At 47.1% G+C, this 22,045-nt stretch overlaps 1 protein-coding gene across 3 annotated transcripts; it reads left to right on the plus strand.

Annotated features, from left to right (window-relative positions):
* The first annotated feature begins 13,913 nt into the window (after positions 1 to 13,913).
* On the plus strand, positions 13,914 to 20,891 carry LOC139680819 (ankyrin repeat domain-containing protein 40-like). 3 transcript variants are annotated; one of them, XM_071573751.1, is made up of 5 exons: positions 13,914 to 14,200; positions 14,684 to 14,832; positions 16,585 to 17,064; positions 17,591 to 17,766; positions 18,474 to 20,891. In XM_071573751.1, the coding sequence occupies exons 1-5, from the start codon at positions 14,067 to 14,069 to the stop codon at positions 18,615 to 18,617; spliced, it is 1,083 nt and encodes a 360-aa protein (XP_071429852.1). In that variant the 5' UTR covers positions 13,914 to 14,066; the 3' UTR covers positions 18,618 to 20,891. The 3 variants fall into 3 exon arrangements, with proteins under 3 accessions (XP_071429852.1, XP_071429853.1, XP_071429854.1); XM_071573752.1 differs by having other exon boundaries at positions 16,588 to 17,064; XM_071573753.1 differs by having other exon boundaries at positions 16,777 to 17,064.
* The last annotated feature ends 1,154 nt before the right edge of the window (positions 20,892 to 22,045 follow it).

Raw genomic sequence — 22,045 nt, forward strand, 5'->3', positions numbered from 1 at the left:
AACCTGCATGACACTTGTACAAAGTGTGGCTGTGTGCTAAATGTTTTATTCAGTACTTGTTTACAAAGACAAACGCAGCACCCTGTGATGCCTAAAAAAGCCAACCAAAAATGACACATTCCCAAGAGGTACTTAAAATTCTTACAGCTCTATTAACCACAAAATCACATGTATTAGTGGTTCTGTTGACTAAACAAAGACACTTTATATTGTAAGACTCCCAAGATAAGCTTTGAAACCAGCTGTCTGTGGGTCTTGAGGAGTGCAGGTATCCTGGGTGCTGGGGAAGCTGCTGTGATAACCTCAAAAGCCACTGTAGGTGCAGGGAATTTTCCCTGATCCATGACATTGCCACAGGGTAGCCATGGATGTGATTTTTCCCTGCCACCTTGAGCCTTGTGGGGCTGTTTTACCCCCTTACCTACTGGGCCAGAGGTGGGTCTTGCAGCCTCCGTCTCCTCTCCTGGTGCCAGAAAGCCACCTCCTTGCTAGCTTTGGCCAGGTTGAGTGACTCCCAGTGTGGACCCAGCATTCCAAGAGGGGGAAAATGACATTATTTTATTTTTTAACTCTCCTAGACCAAGGATTCCTTGCCCAAAGGCACGTTTCAGCTGTGGGGGAGCACAGTGGGGCTCTGAAGAATCAGACGCTGGTTTGTATCACACAGACAGAGCAATCTTCTGTTTTGCTGTGTCCTTCTCCATCCACAGGGATATTCTCAAGGGACAGGCAACTCAGCTCCTAGGTATCATGTTCCTGGATCAGTCCTTTGGCCATTTGAGAGAGGAAAACATTGCCATAAATCTCCCTGTGAATGCAAGGAGGCAGCTCCTGAAGGCAGGCAGGCAGTGAGGACTCTGAACAACCCTCAGCAGCTGCCCTGTCCCTGCCAGGACATCCCAGACATGCTGCTACCCAACCTGAGAAGGACATCCAGCAGGGACACCACAGTCTACCCTGGGTTGGCTCAGGGACAGGAGGGACCCTGGATGTTCCAGCACAGACAGCCAAGCTCTGCTTGATGCACTCACTGTCTCCTTGGCTTCATTGAGGGCTCTTTTCTTGCCTGGTTTAAGTTAGTTGAAATCCACAGTGCTCAGTGAATCTGACTGGGGACTCCAGAACATCACCAGTTAATGCCAGCTGTGAATCAGGGGCTCTGCCAGTTTTTCTGTTCCTCCTTGTTTATAAAGCATTTTCTCTTTAATATAAGCAATAAAGTAATCCGTGTTCTCCATTTCTATGAGCAAATCTATTATGCAAACAAAATTTATGGCTTATCTTCTCTCAACCATATCAGATACTGATGTGATAAAGATCCTCCCAAATTAGATCAAGCCTTAGAGGGAACACCACTACTACCCCAAAATCACCCTTTCTGATCAAGATGTTGAACTGAGTCTGCTGGATGGGAAGCTGGGATGAGCATCTCTGGATCTCAGGTGGACAAACCTGAGCCCTGATGGCACAAAGCAACATCCTGGATCTGCTCCTGTCACTGGGCACATGCAGTCTCTGACCAGCCTGTGCTCCACAGATGTCCATCCAACACTACACACCTGTTCTGAAAACCCCTCCTAAGATGCCCAGAGTCCTGGTTAGGCTGTTGATCTGGAGCTGGCTTAACTGTTGCTGAGGTTTTTTGTAAATCCTAATTCCTTTGCCCTTTTTCCTACTCTTTCCAAGTTTCTGTGGGTTGTCCCTGCCCTCCTCTGCTGTGTCAAGTATTGACCCAGTGTTTGGTGTGACCCCTTTTAACTGAGGAGGGAAACAGGATTCTCTGGTGCACAGAAAAGTCTAATTGTATTCAGTATTTTTTTTCTTAAGCACTGTTACAGGAGCAGCAAACTGTTGTTCATATTTACTGGGTGAAACGAGCAATCCTCATCTGGAGTTACTCAGCGGATGGCGGTTGATTTGCTGGGGTTTATTGTGGAAGGCTTTTGGCAGGAACCGTCACTTTGCGCTGTTAAACCTCCATTTCCCATTGATCTCTGCCTCGGCACAGGGGCCCTTCCAGCCTCAGCCTCTCGTGCTCCCTGGGCCTGCTGCCACTCACAGCTGGTTCTGCCAACTCAAACATGAGCCACCCCCTCTGCAGGCAGGCTCTGACTCTTCGCTGCCGGTGGCACTTTGCTGCCTGTGGCATTCAGACCCTGCCTGAGGGCTCTGGGCTGGAGTGGGCACTTGTCTTTCCTGCCGTGTAATGGGTGCCCCCAGGACTCGCTGCAGAGGCGAGGCCAGGGGTGGAGGTTGAATGCTGGGCATCTTCTGCCTTTTTGCTTAGCTTGAAGCACAGATTCTGCTCCTTGAGGCCACCCTCTCCTCCTCACCCAGGACAGCCAGGGACAGCAGGGCTTGGTACCAACTCCCTGCACTGCCCACAGCAGCGATTGGCCCCTTCTTCCAAACAGGGCATGAAAACCTGCCCTGGCCACAGGGACACTGATCACAGAGGCAGCCCCAGTGACGTGCTCTTCTTCAGCCCCACCATCATCATTCACCCTCCACAGGTGGCTTCTTGTCCATGCACAGATCTAAATGTGATGCCTAAACAGACGAGTACTTTAAAAACCCCTGTCTCATTTAGACAGTAACAGTGATCCAGGCTGTATGTAAAGCTTATTGCTCTTAAAGCTGATAGCCAGATATTTGAGAGGGAACATCACTGCCAGATCCCTTTTGGAGCACAGCTTGTCTCAAGCAGGAACATTGCTTCTAAACCCACAGAGAAATACAGATAGTGCTTTGGGAGCTCAGCTTTAGCTTGGTGTGGACTGCAAAGGGTCAAACCTGCCCCTTTGAGTGATGCCCCTTTCCAGGAATCTCTGCAGGACCTGCTCAGGGGATAGTCAGGAATCCCAACTCAAAGCCCTTTCCACAACCCTCAGGAGACCTCGCAGCTCACACTGGCTGCATGGTTGGCCAGGAGAGGAGGATTTTTGGCAGTATCAGATGCACCTCTGAACATCAAAGCACAGGCAAAGGCTGCTGTGCTGGCTTATGCTCTGGGAGCACACACACGGGCAGGGCAGATTTGGCTGAAGGTTTGCAATGGGAACAGCACGCCTGGGTCCTGTTTCGGGGCTCTTCATATGCACAATTAGCAGTGGAGGCATATTTCAGTTTTCCCCAAGTTAAGATAGAAATCTCCCTGGAAGTGCCCAGAGCTAACAAGTGCTGGTTCTGACTTCTGAAATAACCCATCTGAGCAGATCACAGCGTGCAGGGACAGGCTCAGGGGGAACATTCAGCGTGGTGATCGCTCACCGAAACGAGCTGCTGTTTATGTGCTCGCTGCCTCACGTGCAGCTGCTCAGTAAGCAGAAGTTAATGTAGTTAGACAAAAGGGCTCAGTTTGGGGGGGGAAATCAATAATGTCAGGGAGTTTATTACAGGGTTATGGGCCACCTGCTAGAACTCAGCATTAGGCCTGTGTTGCGTTGTGATCCGGGGAGAGCTGATGGCACTGCACTCAGACAGGGCCAGCGCCAGAATTATTATTTTATGCCTCGGCAGATGGCTTCTGCTCGGGGGTTTTATCTTTGAGTGCAGACATACGACTAATCATCATTTGCTTTCTCTTTCTCTGCTAACGTAAGCTGGGCAGGAAGCAATTGCCAGTTTGATGATGGTTCATTATTGTTCGGTTTATTCTGTCTGAAACAGCACAGCAAGAGCCACCGAGGGTACAAAGGAAGATAATCAACCCGTTATCAGTGAGATATGGGGAAAAGCTGAGCTCAGAAGCTTGTCTTTCACCAGCCCTTCTCTTTCTGTCTCTCTCTCAAAGGCAAAGCCTTAGGTATCCCATAGATAATTTGGGGAGGCCATGGAGTCAGTATCTTTGGATTGTCAAGCACACAAAGGTGAAATGTTGGCAATGAGTTTATCCTGGAATAGAGCAGGATAAGTCACTTCCCAAAGTCCACTCCAGCTCTGCTCTCTGTCACCCTCAATGCTGAGTGAGACCTGCCCCATCAATTAAGCTTTGAGTTAGGGAAATCTGAGATCTGTAATGCAACCTGGAATGCCAATAAACAGAAATCAGAGCCACAGCAGCATCAGTGCAGGGCTAGCACTTTCTATGTTAGGCCCTCTGAGCTGCCATGGAGAACAGGCTGGAGCAGGCACTGTCATGGGACACACGGACACCACGGACACAGGGCTGCAGCAGGGAGGTCTGAGAACCTTGCTTTGTTGCAGGTTTTGGGAACTAGTGATTAGTTTTGTGGTAAGCTTGAATAACAGCACTTTAAGGAAACTGGCACTAAATCCACGGTGTACAACTGGAGATGCTCCATGGCTTGTAGCTCTGTTGTGGCTGTATGAGCCATAGCATCAAAGTCTCAAGGTTGAACTGGTACTTTTGTTGTTGCTCTTTATGATTTTCAGTTTTTCTGATTGGTTTCAGCTCAATTTGAATGAAAGCTCAGAACAAAAGTGAGAAGTGCAGGCCTGACACGTGCTCAGGCTGAGTGCTCAGCACATCTTTCACCAGAGCTGGTGTTTCCCCAGGAACTTGAGCTAATTTAGTTCCCCATGTAGGAAGATAATTAGTATTATTGAACCCATTGCACAGGTTCACTTCAACCTGCAAATGACCCTAATTTCACCTCCTGTATTTACTTTTAGGAATTTAAAGCTGGGAGGAAATCACTTGCTGAGTATCACACGGCAACAGCCATGAAATGCTGGAGTCCTGAGACCCTGATTCCAACCCCATGGGCACAATTTTCTTCTCAGAAAGTGGGTTCAATATAGAAAAGTCATGTTGCTTTTGTTTGTGATTGATTCAACTTATATAAACAGTAAAATTTTAAACTGCTATGTTAATTTAACCCACTCCAGTTCTTTTTTCCTTGAAAACCAGGAGTTTGTCCCTCAAGCCTTAATTCCCTGTGACTTCAGCATGAAGTAACCATCTCACCTGGGGCTAATATTTCTAGAAAGGCTATGAACCTTTCAGTGGAGGAGAGTTTGTGAGGTGAGATTGAACTGCTGCAGATTTGCTTGCTTTTGTGCTTCATTGTGAGACTTTACCAAACCACTGGATCTGTTGAATTTTGGAACTGTCGTTGTGGCTGGGAGCCTCTCCAGGAGATGCAGAGCAGCTCCCAGCAACTGGGCTTTTCATCAGGCAATGAATGTTTTCTTCTCCAGAAAACTTGGAAGTCCCAGAGCTACTCTGAGGGTTTGGTATCCAAAACTTCACTATAAACAAGTTAATTTTCACAAAATGGAACTATTTCCATTTCTGCAAATACCATGAAATCCTTTTAGTGTCAATTCCGTCTTCTTGGAATTTAAATCTAAATTAGGACAAAATTCTTCTTGGCTGAAGAGTTATTGCCCTCGTTTGGCTTTGCTGGCTGTGAGCAGCCCTGGCTGTCGCACAGCACATCCTGTGCCCATGCTCAGAGGGTGATCTCTACCAGGGCAGTCCCTGCCTGGTAAGTTGGACACACTAAGAGTCTTTCCAAGAGGTGAACTACCTTGTTTTAGTTTGCTCTGTGTACTTTTTACCACCAGATGCAGGGCATCACAGTTTGCACTGCTCAGCCCCAGATGATGGCCAGCAGAAGGAGTCAGAACAGCTCTTCTGGGCCACTTACTTGACACTCTTACTTGAAATGCCCAAAGGAGCTGAAATGAAGATCTGGTAGTAAATGTGATCCTTTCCTGGCATCCATTTGGTGGCAGATCTGAACACAGGCTGGAGGTGTGAGTGATGTCTGCAAACCAGTGATGATCTGCTTCCACTGATCTTTAGAGGAGAAAGCCCATCCTTCCTGCCCTGGCAATGGGATGTTTGTCTGCATTTAATGGCTTTTTTACATTGTCACTCTCTCTGATTCCAACTAATTCAACTTATATCTTTATTTCTATCTTTTACTGTTTGCAGCATGAAGAGGCCCCCTGCAGCCTACACTGTAGCAGGTTCACTGAGACCCAGCACTTTCTTTTCAATGACAGTTTGGAAGGTAGCCAGTCCATGCCTGCCTGATGTGCTGGTGCCCATCAGAGAGATCGTAGGTAACGTTCAGGAGATCCATATGGTTTAATAATTGTGTGTCTCCAGGGCCAGCACATTGGGCTCATCATGCTACCTAACCAACTGCTGGGATCATGTTTAATCACAGACACAGAAGCAGCCTTTGAGCTGAGGGGTACAAAGGAACTGGAGCATCGTTAGTGGCGAGTGTTTCAAATGCTCTGTACTGGCCTGATTTTTCTTCAGTTGAAGTCGATGTAAATATTCTGCTGACTTCAAAGAGGACCAGGGTGAGGTTACGGCCAAATACTCTTGGAAATCCCACCCAGTGCTTGATTTTTCTTGACCTAAAGGCCAGTTCAGTCAGCTCTGCCTCCACAAAGGAGCTTTCAGGAGTCCTGGAAAAGCCGCCAGAGTGCTTTTAGCCCTGGGTTCACATGGTAGCAGCATGTGAATTGCGGCGAGTCTAGAGGACGATTCAGCCCTCCCAGGTTCTGATTTCACTTCTGCAGATGTCTGGCTGGCATCGCTCTTGCTCTCTCCTCATTGACTGTGGGAGAGTTTAGGGCAATGGGATTCCCACTGAGGTAGCTCAGTGTGTGGGGTGAACTCCTGCAAAGGGACAGCAGGATTTGGGGTACCCTCACGAGACCTTTGACTTTGCTGCACAGCAGCCAGGAGAACAAGCTGGTCTATGTGCCTGGAAAATCTTTACATCATCTCTTCAGCCCATGGCATGAGCTGTGGCATTGTCTTTTCCCAGCACAGAGAAAATGATCTTGAATCCTTTCATTTTTTTTTCTTTTGGGTGTTTCTTCTTTCATAATGTTACACATTTTCTTTTGCTTTTCCATAACACCATAGTTACAAAGCTCCATGCAGGGTGGAAAATCAGAATTTTCCATACATTTCCAAACATTTCCATAAACTAATTTCCTTTTGAAGTCAACCAGACTTATCAGCATGGAATTGTTATCTCCACAGAACCCATTCCTGTCCCTGCCTCTGACTTACTCTGTGAGCCCAGACCATGCACTCCCCCAGTGCCACAGCTTCCACCCTCCCAAAGGGGACTGTAAAGCTCACAAGTGGGTCAAGTGACATCAGTTCATCTTCCAAATCCCAGCCTCTTGCCATTCCCACAGAACCACTTGTGAGTCTGAGGTGTGATTTGCTGCAACTGCAAAACTGTCAGGAAAAAATGACAAACACAAGAATTGTCTCTCCAGCCATTTGTTCACAAGTCTGAAGCTGCAGCTGAAGCACAGCCCTTTCTACCTCACACACACACATAGACTTTTTTTCTTTAAACTTTGCCATGGCCAGAAACCTAATACTGTAACTTTCAGAAAACATACTTGTACTTTTTTGGCTCCTTTTTGATTAATTTGAGGAATCTGGAGTACCTACAGCCATAGAAAACCAGGTTAGTGCACAGTAGAGGCTTTCATGGCCACTAATCTTGATGACAAAATTATTCGAACAAGCACTTCTTGTGTCACCGATATATATTATGTAAAACCTTGTGACTTTGATTATGTGTCTATAATACAGATTAGTCTGTTTGGGTGTTTGGTGCTGACCTCCAATAAGCTCCTAAAGTATTAGCAAGAATTTGCAAGTGACAGGCAGGCAGAGGTGCTGTTCTGCCTAATCCCATTCTCAAAACTGGCTATATATGTCTGAACAGTTTCTGCTGCTTTCCTTGAGGCACCAACCAGGTTATTTCTTTCGTGTCCCCCTCCCAACTACCTTTGTCCTTCTCTCCACTGCTCTGATCTGCCACAAATGTTGGAAGATTTCACTAACCTTATGGGCTAGAGCCAGGGAGACAGCAAGCACAAATTTAGAATAGGAGGCAGAGAACGTACCAGCTGGGAGGTGATGCTGTCAATTTCCATGGAGACTTCTTTAGTTACAGCTTTGCTAATTACTCTGAGGAATTGTATAGTGCCTGGTTGAAAGCCCAGCCAGGTCGGCAGAGACCAAATTGACTGGTCATGTCTCAGGACCATGAGGGGTGCACAGGGCACAGCCCCTCAGTGTAACCAGTTATGATTTGCTTTTGTGGCTTTCTTCTTGATGGCCAAAACAAAACCTAAGGAGAATCCAAACACCCTGATCTGGTCTTCTTCATGGGCCCAGCTTCTTCTAAAGAAAAAAATCTTTGCAAAAATAAATATAGACCTTGTCTTGGCAAAACTGTTTTTCTTAGACAAGCAGGTGAACCATCCCCATCACCTTGTGAACTTTGCACACAAATCAGCTCCTGCAGGAGATAATCTAGAACAAGATCCAAAGAAGCCTTTTGATTCCAAATGCCTAAATAGGACATGCCCCTATGCAGGACTCAGGCAACGACAGATATCTGCCCCCTGTCCCCAGGATAAACCTGTTTCATGGAGTGGGAGAGCAAAGGGAGGGACTACAGACATGGGCAGAGAGGAATGCAGCCAGGTGTCTGGAGAAAAAGCAAAGGCAGCCTCTTGTCTGCTCAGTTTTCCAGGTTAGGACATCTCTGAGCTCAGAGGGGACTGGGCTCACACCTGGAGGTGCTACTGCAACCCCCCCCCCACAAGCAACAACCACCCTCAGAGGGAGAAGTTTGGATCCACAGCACTGCAGCTCAGGCTTGTCATTACTTGAAGCCAAACTGGCTTTAGACACTAATCCACTGAACAATTTTCAGTTGTTATCAAAATCTATTGGACTTCTTAACCATGAGTCCCTGAGCTGATGTACCACTCCCCTTAGGTTCCAGTTCTCTGACTTGTTTGTTCAGAAATTATTTGTTCTACAAATAGGAACAATGTTAAATTAACAACTGAGGAAAAAAAAAAACCAGCCACACACTATGCCTGATTTCTAAAGGGATTTGGCTGCCTGAGCAAATCTTTCCCCTACAGATCTTTCTCCTGCAGATCACATTCCCCCACATATCAATGCCATTTTCCAACTTCTCCCCATCAAATTTCACTCCACGTTTCAGGCATGTGCATCTGTGTGCATGTGAGTGTGCTCGCACCTGCTAAAAAGTCTCTCTTTTAGGCACTCAGCTGCCCTTGAGCCCCTGCACGATGCTCAGAAGGGGTGAAAATCCATGAGATAGCTGGTTGCACTGCAGTTTGGGGGTGTTCTAGGGGGCTAAGACCTGTCCCAAATTCCAGCCCTCTGTACCACTATCGGTCTTGCAATTCCCACCTGGTGATTTGGTGACAAAGCTGTGATTTACAGTCAAAGGAAAGGTGATGTGGGAGATCCTTGCAACTCTGGAATTCACTGGAAGGATTTATTTATCTCATCAAGAATAGAGGAACTATTCCTGAGCTGAGTAGAGCCTCAGCCTCCCTGCCTCAAGTGTTCATCTTGCCTGGCACTAGGCAGCTGGAAATTACTGAGTTCAAAGCTCATTCCCCTTGGATCCTTTGACAGCAGGTAGAACACGAGGCATCTCCAGAGGATGATTTGGCTGTGCTATTTTAGACACCTGTCCCGGAACGAGATGAATCAGCCTCGGTGCTGTGTGTTTCTTCCCATGGGCATAAGTGAGCTTTGGGTGACACAGGCTCAGACTTCACAACGTGGAGTTTTGAATTTAACCTAATTGACCTACAAACTCTCACACAGGGACTTCCAGGGCCAGCACAAAAATTGGTATAATGTAAACTGCTTCTCACATGTAACCTTGACTTCCTTCTCTGAAATTGTCTCCTCTGCCTTCAAACACCCATTGAAAGGCCCAAAGGGGGCAGAATAAATTAGCTTAAATGTAGGTGAATATTCGCCTTGACTTTCAACTCCTTTCATCTTTATTCTCCACCAGTCCTTCCATCTCCCTAGGCCTTAATCCCATAACAGCTTTAAACTTGTCTCTGTGTGTATGTGCATTAAGTATGATATTCAAGGTTTCTGACTATCCCTAAATCTTATTTCTAACAAGTGCACAGTGCAGTGTTGGTTTAAATTACCAGCAGCATTATTTTTGGTGAGTTGGGTAGGGACCAGGTGTTTCAAATATGATTGTACAGCTGTCAGTATCACTGTGTAATTGGGAACTAAGCCCTTAAGAAGATGTTTAATCATAACTTTCAGTTACTGAGATGTTGGTTAAATGGGGAGGAATGGAGTTACTTGGGGAATGAAAACTGAAATCCAAAGAGAATGAAAAACTTCATAAGCTTAAAAAAAATCAGAAGCAAACAGCAAACAGACAGACCACGGTTTCTCCAAAAAAGGAGAAAAGAACCAATTCAGAGATTTGGGCACAGTCGGAAGCTTGCAAAAAGACAGATATTAGAACTTAACCAATAAAATTCAGAAAAGTTGCTCTGAGGACAAAGAATGGCCCAAGTCTCCCCTGTGGTTACTCCAAGCCTGTCACAGGGAAGTGCTGGCTCTGCAGTGCCAGGCATGCACAGCGCTCCCAGCAATGCCTCGGGCTCAGGGCTGTGCCCAGGGCTTGGCGATGCCTCAGGCTCAGGGCTGTGCCCGGGGCTTGGTGGTTCCTCAGGCTCAGGGCTATGCCCAGAGCTTGGTGATTCCACAGGCTCAGGACTGTGCCCGGGGCTTGGCGATTCCTCAGGCTCAGGGCTGCGCCCAGGGCTGGCGGACACGGTGCCCCTTGTGTGGTGAATGCACAGGGAGCGCTGAGCACCTGTAACTCACAGCCCAAATGAAACATCACTGCTCTGGGCTACACACACTCACCGTGGCTCAGAGCTCAGCGTGTTCCCACTGAAGGCCAAGCACATTTAACATTTGGGAGGAACAGCTGCTGCTCAAGCCATGAGGGCACAGCACCATATGCGATTCCCAGCAGACTCCAAAGGGGATGGCCAGCCCTCACCTGCCTCCCTGCACCCGGATGCTGCTCTCGGCAGGGAAGTGTGTGCTCGTGTGCCCTGCACAGGTACAGCACCGAGGGGGCCTGGCAGGCACGGGCACAAACCCAGCTGCCATATGGGAAAGGAGCAGGGAAAGGACAAGTTCTTGGCTCTGCTGGGATTTGGTGTGTGCAGCATTAGCGCCAATAAGTGGGGAGGGGGCAATGTGTGAGGGGCTCTGGGATTCCATGCACGAAGCATGAGCAGGAGGGCTCACGGCAGCAGTGGGGAGTTCTGAGTCAAGTGAACTCACTGGTAATCCTCTTCCACACAGCCTTCCTTGCAGGAGGAGATCTCATGACTCTGGGGAGAAGTACATTGTGTAACCAGGCAATGGTGAGCCCGAGCTGCATTTAACAGGGCTTGGCACCGGCACGACGGAGTAGGATACTCATCCCAAGAGAGCGTGAGAGAGAGCATGTCAGTGCATCACCGCCGGCTTTGAGTCCTTAAAAGCCCTGTGTGGCCTTGAGAGGAGAGCAAGTAGAGGGAAAAAAGTAAAAAAAGAACAAAGCCTATAACCCCCAAGAAACCATCTCCCTGCACTGACTTCCCTGCACTTGTGTGGAAACATTGCATAATGTCCCTCTGCACTGCACAAAGCTTTGAAATCCACAGGATCAAAGCTGTATGGAGACACTATGGATGTGCTGAGACAAATTTAAAAGTATTTTACAATTACAGCAAGAAGCACAAAGCCACATTCCAGGCTCCTCTTGCTGTTCCACTGTGACATCTAGTGGCAGCAGTACTGGAGAACTAGGAATGGCGTTTCTGGTTTTAGGCCTATTTCCTGCACTCAGCTCCCAAATAGCTTTTCCCTGTCTATCTGAGAATTGTCTTGTATGACTTTGGAAAAGACTCTTTTGCCACTTTTTTCTACTGGATTTTTCCAGGTGTAACGAATTGGGATTTAAAGCTTTCACAGTGTGCAATGGAGTGTCCTGCTTCTTCGAACATATCGCCAGGTCTCCACTTTTGTGTGCCTTGTCTGGTTTACAGTTTTATGCCACAGATGCTGAAAACAGACAAAAGGAATTGTGGGTTAAAAAGTGATCGTTTAAGATGTTCTACTGAAAAAGGAAGTAAGTTAAAATATTCAGGTCGAAGGCTGATTTTCCAGGTCTCTGAGGTCAGAACTCAAGGTTGTTGCTGGGTGAATGTTGTTTACAAAACATTCTCTAAATACAGTTGTTTCTCATACAGTTCGTTGAATCTTTTGGTATGAGCTGGGCAAAATTTTTGCCCAGCATGTTGCAGCCTGTTGCATGGGATGAACAGCATGTGATGTGGTGTCAAAAACTTGCCACTGAGTCACCGTGTAACCTTTGCCATGGTAGCTAAAAATGCCGTCACTGGCTTGTCCTTCCTGCCTTCATCAGGGCAGTTTGAAGAGATGCTTCTCTCTTAGAGAAACAGAAATGTCTGGCCTGTGGGCCTCTGTCTCTTCTGATTAAAAGGAAGATGATTGTGTTTTGAAGCTTCATTTATATGAATAGATATTTAGGAACTGTTTGGATGGTACTGCTGCAGGCAACGGCTTCCCCTAATTGCCACAACTGCCAGAGCAGGAACAGCAGACCAAAGCAACAGCAACCCAAGTTCTAAATTAAAAGGTAGGTTAAAAATAATGTCGCTACTAAGAAAACTAAGCAATAAAAGAGAGGTAATGAAACAAAAAACCCAAACAGTTCAGTGCAAATTTCTCCTTGGTGGTAGACACTGATGCAAAAACAGCCTGGAGATAAACAAGCTCCCCAACACAGGTTGCAGTGATTTAATTAAGGGTGTGAACAAAATGCAAGAGAGGAAAGGGCTGGGAATTGGGAGTGCCAGGGCTGGAAGTGTTGGGGGAAACCCCCGGTGGGTGTCACTCCTGGTTCCTGGATTTGAATCCATCCTTGTGGTACCTTCTTGGCCCCAGCCCATGGCAGCCTCCCAGCTCAAAGGCAGGAGCTGGGCTGCCAGTTACAAACACCCAGAAAAGGGCCAGGACAGTGTGATGGATGAATGGTTGGACTTGCTGATCTTAGAGGGCTTTTCCAACCTACATGATTCTATGGTGTGCCTTTGCTGGGCAGGCAGTTTTGACCCACAGCCTTCTCCCTCCCCACGAGCTGTCTCCCCTCAAGCCGCCACAGCTCAGGGTGGTGGGCAAGGCTGGGATGAGCCTGTCAGAGGAAATGCTCCAATTTGGGGATTTTCATCCTGCCTGTGATTGCACCCCAGAGCTCGGGAGGGGTCACAAAGAATCAGAGACATTCAGGTTGGAAGGGACCTCTGGGGATTATCCAGTCTAACCCCATGCCAGGGCAGGATCACTCAGTGCAGGTGACACAGGAACATGTCCAGGTGGGTTTGGGATGTCTCCATACAGGGAAACTCCACATCCTCCCTGGGCAGCTGTTCCAGGCTCTGCCACCTCCATGGAAAGTTCTTCCATATGTTGAGGTGGAACTTTTTGCATTTTAGTTTATGGCCATTGCTCCTTGTGCTGTTGCTGAGCATCAGAGAAAAGAGGCTAGCACCATCCTCTGACACCTGCCTTGAGATATTTATATACATGAATGAGATCCCCTTTCAGTCTTCTCCAGACTAAACAGGCCCAGCTCCTCAGTAGAGATGCTCCAGACCCCTCCTCGTCTTTGTGGCCTCCGCTGGCCTCTCTTCGGTGTGTTTTGTACCGAGGAGCCGCGGGTAGGACAAGATACCGCAGAGCGGGGTCGTTCCCCCCAGCCCGGTTCCTTCTTCCCGGGCTGCTTCTCCCCGGCCCGGCTGTCCCGGCTCCCTCTCCCCGGCCCGGCTGTCCCGGCTCCTTCACCCCAGCCCGGCTCCCTCTCCCGGCCCGGCTGTCCCGGCTCCTTCTCCCCGGCCCCGGCTCCCTCTCCCCGATCCGACTGTCCCGGCTCCCTCTCCCCGGCCCCGGCTCCCTCTCCCCGGCCCGGCTGTCCCAGCTCCCTCTCCCGGCCCGGCTGTCCCGGCTCCCTCTCCCCGGCCCGGCTGTCCGGGCTCCCTCACCCGGCCCGGCTCCCTCCCCCCGCCCCGGGCACAAGATGGCGGCGCCCGTACGGGCCGGCGCGGGGCCCCGGGGCGGGCCGGGCCTGGCGGGGCAGCAGCGCTGAGGAGGCGCCAGCCCCTCCCGGCGGGCCCCGGAGCGGCGGGAGGGGCGGCCCGGCCCGGGCCCGGCCATGAGCGGTGCGGCCGAGGCGCGGGAGCTGGAGGAGCGGCTGCGGGAGGCGGCGGCGCTGGGGGACGTGGCGGAGGTGCGGCGGCTGCTGGGCGCGGGGGCGGACATCGACTCCCGCAACGAGATCAACGGCTGGTGGGTGAGGGGCTGCGGGGCCGGGGGAGGGCCGGGGGCGCTGCCGTGCTCGGCCCCGTCCCAATGCCCTGCCCTGCCCTGCCCTGCCCTGCCCTGCCCCGTGGGGTGTTGGCGGGGCCGGGCCGGGGCTCCCCGGCGGGCCGGGCGCCCACTGTGCGGCGCGGGGCGGGCGGGGGTCGCGGCTCTCCTGTTTTCTTAGTTTCCCAATTTACAAAAAAGGAAACGCTAATCTCGGGAGGCGCGGAGATTTTCTGCTAAAGAGGATCATGGTAAGAGCAGGTCGCCCTCCTTCCACCTGTCACTGCGTCTTTGCTCCAGGACCTCCATCCAGCGCGGCAGTCGCAGGCAAAGGCGGACCCTGCCCCGCGCAACTCGCAGTGATTCACAATTTAGTGAGACAACGAAGGAAACTTTAATCCCGGTTATCATCACGCACAGCTCAGGTGGAGCGGGACCCAACCCCTGTGTCTCCCTCCCCCGCAGGACCTGCCTGCACTGGGCCTGCAAGCGCAACCACGCCCGGGTGGTGTCCTGCCTGCTGGAGGCCGGCGCCGACAGACACATCCTCACGGCCAAAGGAGAGCTGGCAGCACAGCTGACATCGAAACCAGACATCCGCAGGATTTTGGGAGGTACTGTTCCCGCCTTAAAAGTCATTCTTGGTCTAAACACAAAAGCGTTTTTAGTGCTTTTATCTGAGGCGGTGGATTGGCAAAACTTTGGCTAGAACTGTTGTATCTCATTAGATAACTGTGATTTGTAATTGGAATTCATACTTGGGCAAATAGAACAAGAGGGCACAGGCTTAAGCTCTGCCAGGGGAGGTTTAGGTTGGATATTAGAAAGAAATTCTTTACAGAGAGAGTAATCAGGCATTGGAATGGCCTGCCCAGAGAGGTGGTGGATTCTCTGTCCCTGGAGGTTTTTAAGATGAGACTGGATGTGGCACTCAGTGCCGTGATCTAATAATCACAGTGGTGTTGGGTCAAGGATTGGGCTTCATGAGGTCTCTTCCAACCCAGTTCATTCTATGATTCTGTGATTCTATGAAACAGACATTGGGATTTCAGGTAGGAAGACCTTCTATCCTGGGCTGTGTCACCAGGAGAGGGGAGAGCTTTGTGCTTTGGGAAATGTGCTGCTGCAGGCCTGTTTGCTGTCACTCAGTAGAAGCTCATGCAGGAGGCTTTCACAGCTGTACAATTTGACTGTGGTCTGACCATAATCGATACTACAAATCCACTCAAACAATTGCATTGTTCCAGAAGTTACAGTTTCTGAACCTGTTGTTACACTGTAACTTGTAGTATGATCAGGTCTGTCCCCTAATTCTGCCATCAGACACTTTCCATATGAACAGCAAACCCAGTGTGACGCTCCTGAGCGCTGCCAGTGCCTGATGCCAATCAGAATCTAGGTAATTTAATCCAGATTAAAATTTTTAAGTGCTTCGCCTTTGGATATGTTGATGTTCTGTCTCCTGCTAATTGCACTTAAATTGCTCTCTACAATGATCTGCTCTCACATCAGCAGTGCAGGGTTACCTTAAATGAAGTTGCAGCTAAATCACGACTCTAGTTCCAACAGTCACCACCGAAGGAATGACATATTTTTTGCATGATGATACCTTGTTTTCTTTGGGCAAGGTGCTTATCTCTTGGGCTTAGTTTGTGGCAAAAAATTTACATTGTTTTCAACATCTAAACTGTCAAGCACATGGGGATGAACTCGGTCGTCTTCGTTTTCTATTAGTCTTTCATGTGTTTCCTGGGGAGTAAACAGATATCACTTACATTCTCCTAGTTTTTATTCTGGGAGTGTAGTGCTATTAAATAGATCTTTCTGAACTGCTTTGACATTACTATTAATGTCCTGTAATCCTCAATCAGGCAGGAATGCCACTTAGTGCAGTGCTTTTAAGCAAGAGAACGGTTTGTTTGGGTATTACAGCAAGTAGTCACTTGCCTGAAGAAATACTGGATTGAATTTGCTGGCCTAGGTCATAACAAATTATTTACAGCAGGTGCTATTAAAAGCATTGTAAAATGAGAGTAAAAAACTACTGGTCATACTATTCTTTGAAAGCCCTAGAATAACACTGCTAAAAATTATGTGTCTTTCATTGGTTATTTTTACCCCACTTTGTTTTTAGAACACAGAATACACTGTAGACATTTCTAGGGTTTTCTTGCACTTTACAGCTAACTTGCCTCCCAGGTATTACATGCTTATGGTACATTACTGTCATCCTTTGATGACCTTGGAATGTGACGTAGATTTAAGACACAACAGGGAAACTATTCAGAATGAGAAAGATCTGTCCAATAACATGATGGTTTGTTTTCTCTCCCCGCCCTCTACCTCCCATTTTCGAACTTCATTAGTAGAGGAAGAAACTGAATGCCAAGGAGTGAAGGATTTAGATTTGCCAGTTGTTGCAAACTACTTGGCCAACCCACCCTTCCCTTACGTTTACACCGAAGAAAGCATTCCAGACAGCTTGGCAGAATCCCAGAATGAAAGTGCTTCCATCTCTTCTGCTTCCCAGTGTGAAACCAGTCCTTGTCCATCAGCAGCTCAGGTCGAAAGTGTGTGCACACCCTCCCCATGCAGCAGCGAAGAGGATTGCCCCGCTCTGGATGCCGCGGCCCCACCGCCCCCCGCGGCCGCAGCCCCGGCACATGCCGGGCCAGGGGTGCCCAACGGCCCCGTGTGCCCACCGGCCGTGCCCCCCGGCACGGGGCTCTGCTCCCCGGGAGTGCCCGGCCAGGCCAGGCCTCTGCAGCCCAGCTCCTCCCTGACCAGCCCCACACCAGCCTTCCAGCCCTTCTTCTTCACCAGGACCTTCCCCTACAACGTGCAAGGTAATGAGGGGCTGTTTACCGTGGTTTGGTTACTGGGTGAACAGTGAGGATAAAGAATCATTCTGCTTCAGACTCAAGTAGAAGAGGGACAGAGATGTTGAATTCTATGGCCAAAAGTACCCTGATTTTTTTTTCCTGCTCTGCTAAGTAGAATGACTGCTGTACTGTATTTTAGCCATGGTAATACTTTGCAAACCAATGGAAAGATCAGTCCGAGCAACATGAAAAATTAAATTCTGCACTATATTTTATAGAATCAAATGCAGCTCTAGTAGTTTGGTAAGAACTTGATTTCGTGACTGGATGGATCAGAGTTTAAACAATGTAAACTTGGCTCCCCTGTTATTTTTGCTGTAAGCTTCTATTAACTGCTCAGTATTTCTCAGTGAGATCATAGGGATTGTATTATAAAACCTGAATTCAGAAGATAATGGTAAATACTGTAGTGCTAAGTTTGGGTTCATCATCCTTTGTGGTGTTTTGAGGTTTTTTTCTAAAAAACACCTTTTGATCCTTTCTCTGTCAGAACTTGTGCTTAAGGTGAGAGTCCAGAACCTCAGAGACAACGACTTCATTGAGATTGAACTGGACAGACAAGAACTGACCTATCAAGATCTGCTCAGAGTGAGCTGCTGTGAATTGGGTGTTAATCCAGAACAAGTAGAGAAGATCAGAAAACTCCCCAATACATTAGTAAGAAAGGTGAGATATTAAAATTGGAGATTAACTTGGCTTTGCACTTTGCAGACATCAGAGAAGGTATTTTTGTAAAAAGACTGGTAAAATGTCACCTTTATTAAAAATCAACAACTGACTTAAGCTCACAAATTCAAAAGGATGTTGGACATTTCTTAAAACTTCATCATAGCTTACTTAAAAATATTCTTGTCAAAATAGGCAGACCACTCCAGCTCCTAAAACACATGGAACTAGTAACAGCTTGACTTTTTAAAAATGCATCAGAAAGTGCATTAGGGTGCTTTTAACATAATTGCCATGTACTACTTCACCCTCTGCTTGCCTAAAAAGAACAAACAGTAAAGGGAAAAAACTTCCACAAATTGGCATATGAATAATTTAAAGATATGCTGTTAACAAATGAACATGCTCTTCTGTTCCAAAAATATCCATCTGGGAGGTCTGTAAATGAAATTGATCACAACTCTTAGGTGAGTGACACACACAAACACTGGCAAATCATGAGGTTGGAAACGAAAATGTACATTTTAAGGAGAAAAACCTAACAAGTCTGCTTTGAAAGAAAAAGTTATGCTGGTAGGATTTTTTCCCTCTCATTATTTATTGATTGTGACCTCCCTGAAATTTTAGTTTTTACTTTGGCTATTTTATAAATAATAACCACCAGCTATTTTTAGGAGTAATGTGTCATTCTGTCTGTTCTTTAAAAGGACAAGGATGTTGCCAGACTCCAGGACTTCCAAGAGCTGGAATTAGTTCTTGTGAGAAGTGACAGCTCTCCTTTCCGTAACGCTGCAGCCACTCTGACAGAGAGGCCGTGCTACAACAGCAGAGCATCCAAGCTGACTTACTGACCCTTGGAGCTGCATCTGGAATGTGAACACCTGGGAATGACAGGCTGTGCTGCCTTTGGAAGGCAGTGAGTTAAGCAAGTGTAGAACCTTAAGTTATTGTTAGGGTTACTATTTTAACTTAATAGTTTATTTTTTATATTTAATATCCCCTTTGCTTTTATTTTTTTACTTGATACTGTATTCAGCTAAGGGATACCTCATTTGTCTACAAAAATCACATGCTTCCAGTGTGTTTCAAGGAAGTTTATTGGTTGTGTTTGGCAGCAGAGGGCAGGAAAGATGTAATTATTGATACAAAAGGTATGTTGAGTACACCCACTCTGACCAAGAAGGAGATTCAGGAAATTGTGTGTCTCTGTGTGTATATATATATATATATATTAAACTTCCTGATTAAGTTAAGTCAGAGGGTATCTGGCAGACAATGAACAGTTGCTTTCTAAAAATGTAAAATATGCAAGTTCTTAATCTCTAGTCCCTTCACAAAGACTCACCAAGACGGGTTGTCTAAAGATCTTAGTGCTCTGAAGTGACAGGAGAAACTCTTTCACTAAGCTGAAAATAAATGCAGTGTGTCCACATTTAAATGTTTCCTTCCCATATGAGAATATTGTACCTCAGGTGATGGCATTCCTCCACCTCCACTGAAAAATACAGAAGCCTCTCTTAAATGCTTCTTATAATTAAGTCACTGAACAAGTTTAAGTGCCCTTTCAAGAGAAAGCCCTTACATTTCAGGAGATAAGGGAGAGGATCCCCAATCTGTGTCCATGGTTTTATTCATTTACTTTTCCAACCCCTGTGAGCCTGTGCATTACTCACACCAGGTGTCAGTACCGTGCAGTCAGGTAAGCTCTTTGTGGCCCACCCTCACACACCAGTTACAGGGCGTGGGGTGGTTTCTGCTGTTTGGAGGAGCAGGAGAAGCACAAGTGTGTCCTTGTGAAGGATCATGGCTGGAGGGAGCAAACCAGGCTCTCAGGAGCCAAACTGACTGGGACACACAGCACAAGCAGGTGACTAACCTGTAACTTTATATGATCCACGGTCTGCTGTTGATTTTCTTCAGTTAACATCTGTCTGTGGGTTGAATGACATATTTAAGTCACAGCATCACTGGAGTATAAACAGCCTGAAGCTTTTCCTGTTAACATGGCAGCCTGCAAAGCTACAATTTTAGAGGCTCCTTGTTTTCTTTTGTACCAAAAACTACGATGCTGACCTTTGCACCAAAATCCTTAATTGGGCTGAGGTAGGTGGAGGGGTGAGGGACTTTTTCTGCATGAGCTGCTTTTTCTCCCCCCCCTCCCCCCCCAGTTATATTGATTTTCCTTTCATCTCTGCTTTATGAAGCTGCACTTTACCAGAGCTTCTGCACAGCTGGTGCTGTGTTTGTTGTTGTTGTTGATCTGGACTGCCATGTTCACAGTCAGACTATAAATAGTACCAGCCCCATGTTTTGGTAGGAGCAGCATGGCTGGACCCTCCCAGTGTCCTGCTTTACCCCTGAGGAGCTCCCCTGAGCCTGGTCTGTAAATCTGCTCTATGCCAGAACACATGTATCTTACCATCTCAGCCCTGATAACTCTCCCTTCTCAATCCTGGCCCTTCTCCAGGCAGGAGCTGAGCTACTTTAATGCCAGATTCAACTCCTGGGAAGCTCGAGACTGGGACACAGTATGAAGTAAAATTTCCTAACTAGGGGTACTACTTTATTTTTCTTGTAGGACAGGAAAGGAGGTTTTATTTTAACAATTCTGTATTTGTCTTTCCAGCATAGCTTGGAGGCTAGCTCAGATTATGTGCAATAACTGTTTGAAAAACAGTAGTGGCTAAATGGCTCTAAATTAATGTATCTAATTTCTTTCCAGTTCCTTTGTTTAGGAAGTCAGTGTAAGACTGTCTCCACTAATATTCTGCTACAGAAGCAGCTGGTTTAAAAAAAAGCTGTATTTGTTCTAGTTTCCACCAAGAATAACTGTTAATGTGTTAAGACTACTCATGATCTGACTGTAATAACAGCAGTAATAAGTCTATGCATTCAGAGAAATATTTTTGTATGTTTTATGCAGTTTGATAAACTCTAAGGCACACCAGTTAACTGTTTTTTGTTGGGTCTTTTTCTTTGAACAATAAACCATTGATAGGACAACTGAAACTAAGTTTACAAAACTTACTGTTCTTCCAAGGATGACTTTTCTTTGCACTACAAACTTGTACTAAACTGACATTGCTACTCTTCACTTATAATAAAGTATCAGTTGTTTAAAGTTCCTCGATCTTTTCCTTTTTAGAGGGTGGGGCTGGGATGGGGGGGGGGGGGCACTTTAGACTGGACAGGACACTCTTAAAATTTAACATAACTTTGAAAAATCACAGGCCAGTACTTTTTTAACACCAAGTAAAAGACTGTCAGGTTGTCAAAACCAGCACAGGGAATACATGTAAGAGGTGCTTAATTAAATCAGCTACTTGCATTTTGCTTAGCATTCCTAAAAAATCAGGGATGGTCTTTATCCTGGGCTCAAACTTTGAAGACAATATTTCTCATAAAGATGAATCTGGTGGAGATGTTTGTACAGTCAAAGTTGGAGGTAGTTACTAGAAAGGCACAGCATTTCCTATGCTCTGCAAAACAGAATTTTCCTTAATCTTCAAAGCACTGAAGACTGCAATATCAGACATCTGAATCCCAGTCTAATTTACTACAACGTGGACCTCATTTTATAATTTCTCCTTCTGCTAAATAAGAAGAAATGAAAGGGTTAGGGTAAGGGTAACAAATGTGTGCAGTAGAAGATCCAGAACATTTCTGCCACTCACAAGTTTCTCCTGTCTCACAAGTTTCAAAAGGAAGGTGTTCATCCAATGTCTGCAATTAGAACTTTGTCGTAATTTTACTTGCTCCACTCTCATTACTTTTTTTCTGAAAGCCCCACTACACCCAGTCTCAATCCCTTGCATGTGAAGAATATAAGTCAAAAAGGAAATGTGGGCGTCCATGTGCGGTATTCCCACCTTATCCAAACCCCGGCACTGCTCACCAGAGGGACCCACAAGCAGGTTCTGAATGCACTCCACACAGAGGCCACACAAGGCCCACCACAATCAGCACAGGCAGTTACAATGGTGCTCTGTCTATGCCTGACTGCAGCTACAGGAACAGTTAAGTCCTGAATACTAATGGGAAGGATAATGCTCTTTTTAAGAATGTGAATTCAATGCCTTGCAGACACAGCACTGACTAATACAGGCTGCAGTTCTTTTCCAACAAGAACTACTCCTGCTTGCACTGCAGCATCACACACAACCACAGGGCACATCTCCCTTGCCCCAAATCTGTTTTGACGTGCAGACTGTTCTTAACAACCACATATGGCTGTTAATTACTATCCCAAATGGACACTGCAGTGCAAATATGGGGCAGT

Source organism: Pithys albifrons, chromosome 19 (genome assembly GCF_047495875.1).
Source record: "Pithys albifrons albifrons isolate INPA30051 chromosome 19, PitAlb_v1, whole genome shotgun sequence".
In the NCBI taxonomy this organism is placed as follows: Eukaryota; Metazoa; Chordata; class Aves; order Passeriformes; family Thamnophilidae; genus Pithys; species Pithys albifrons.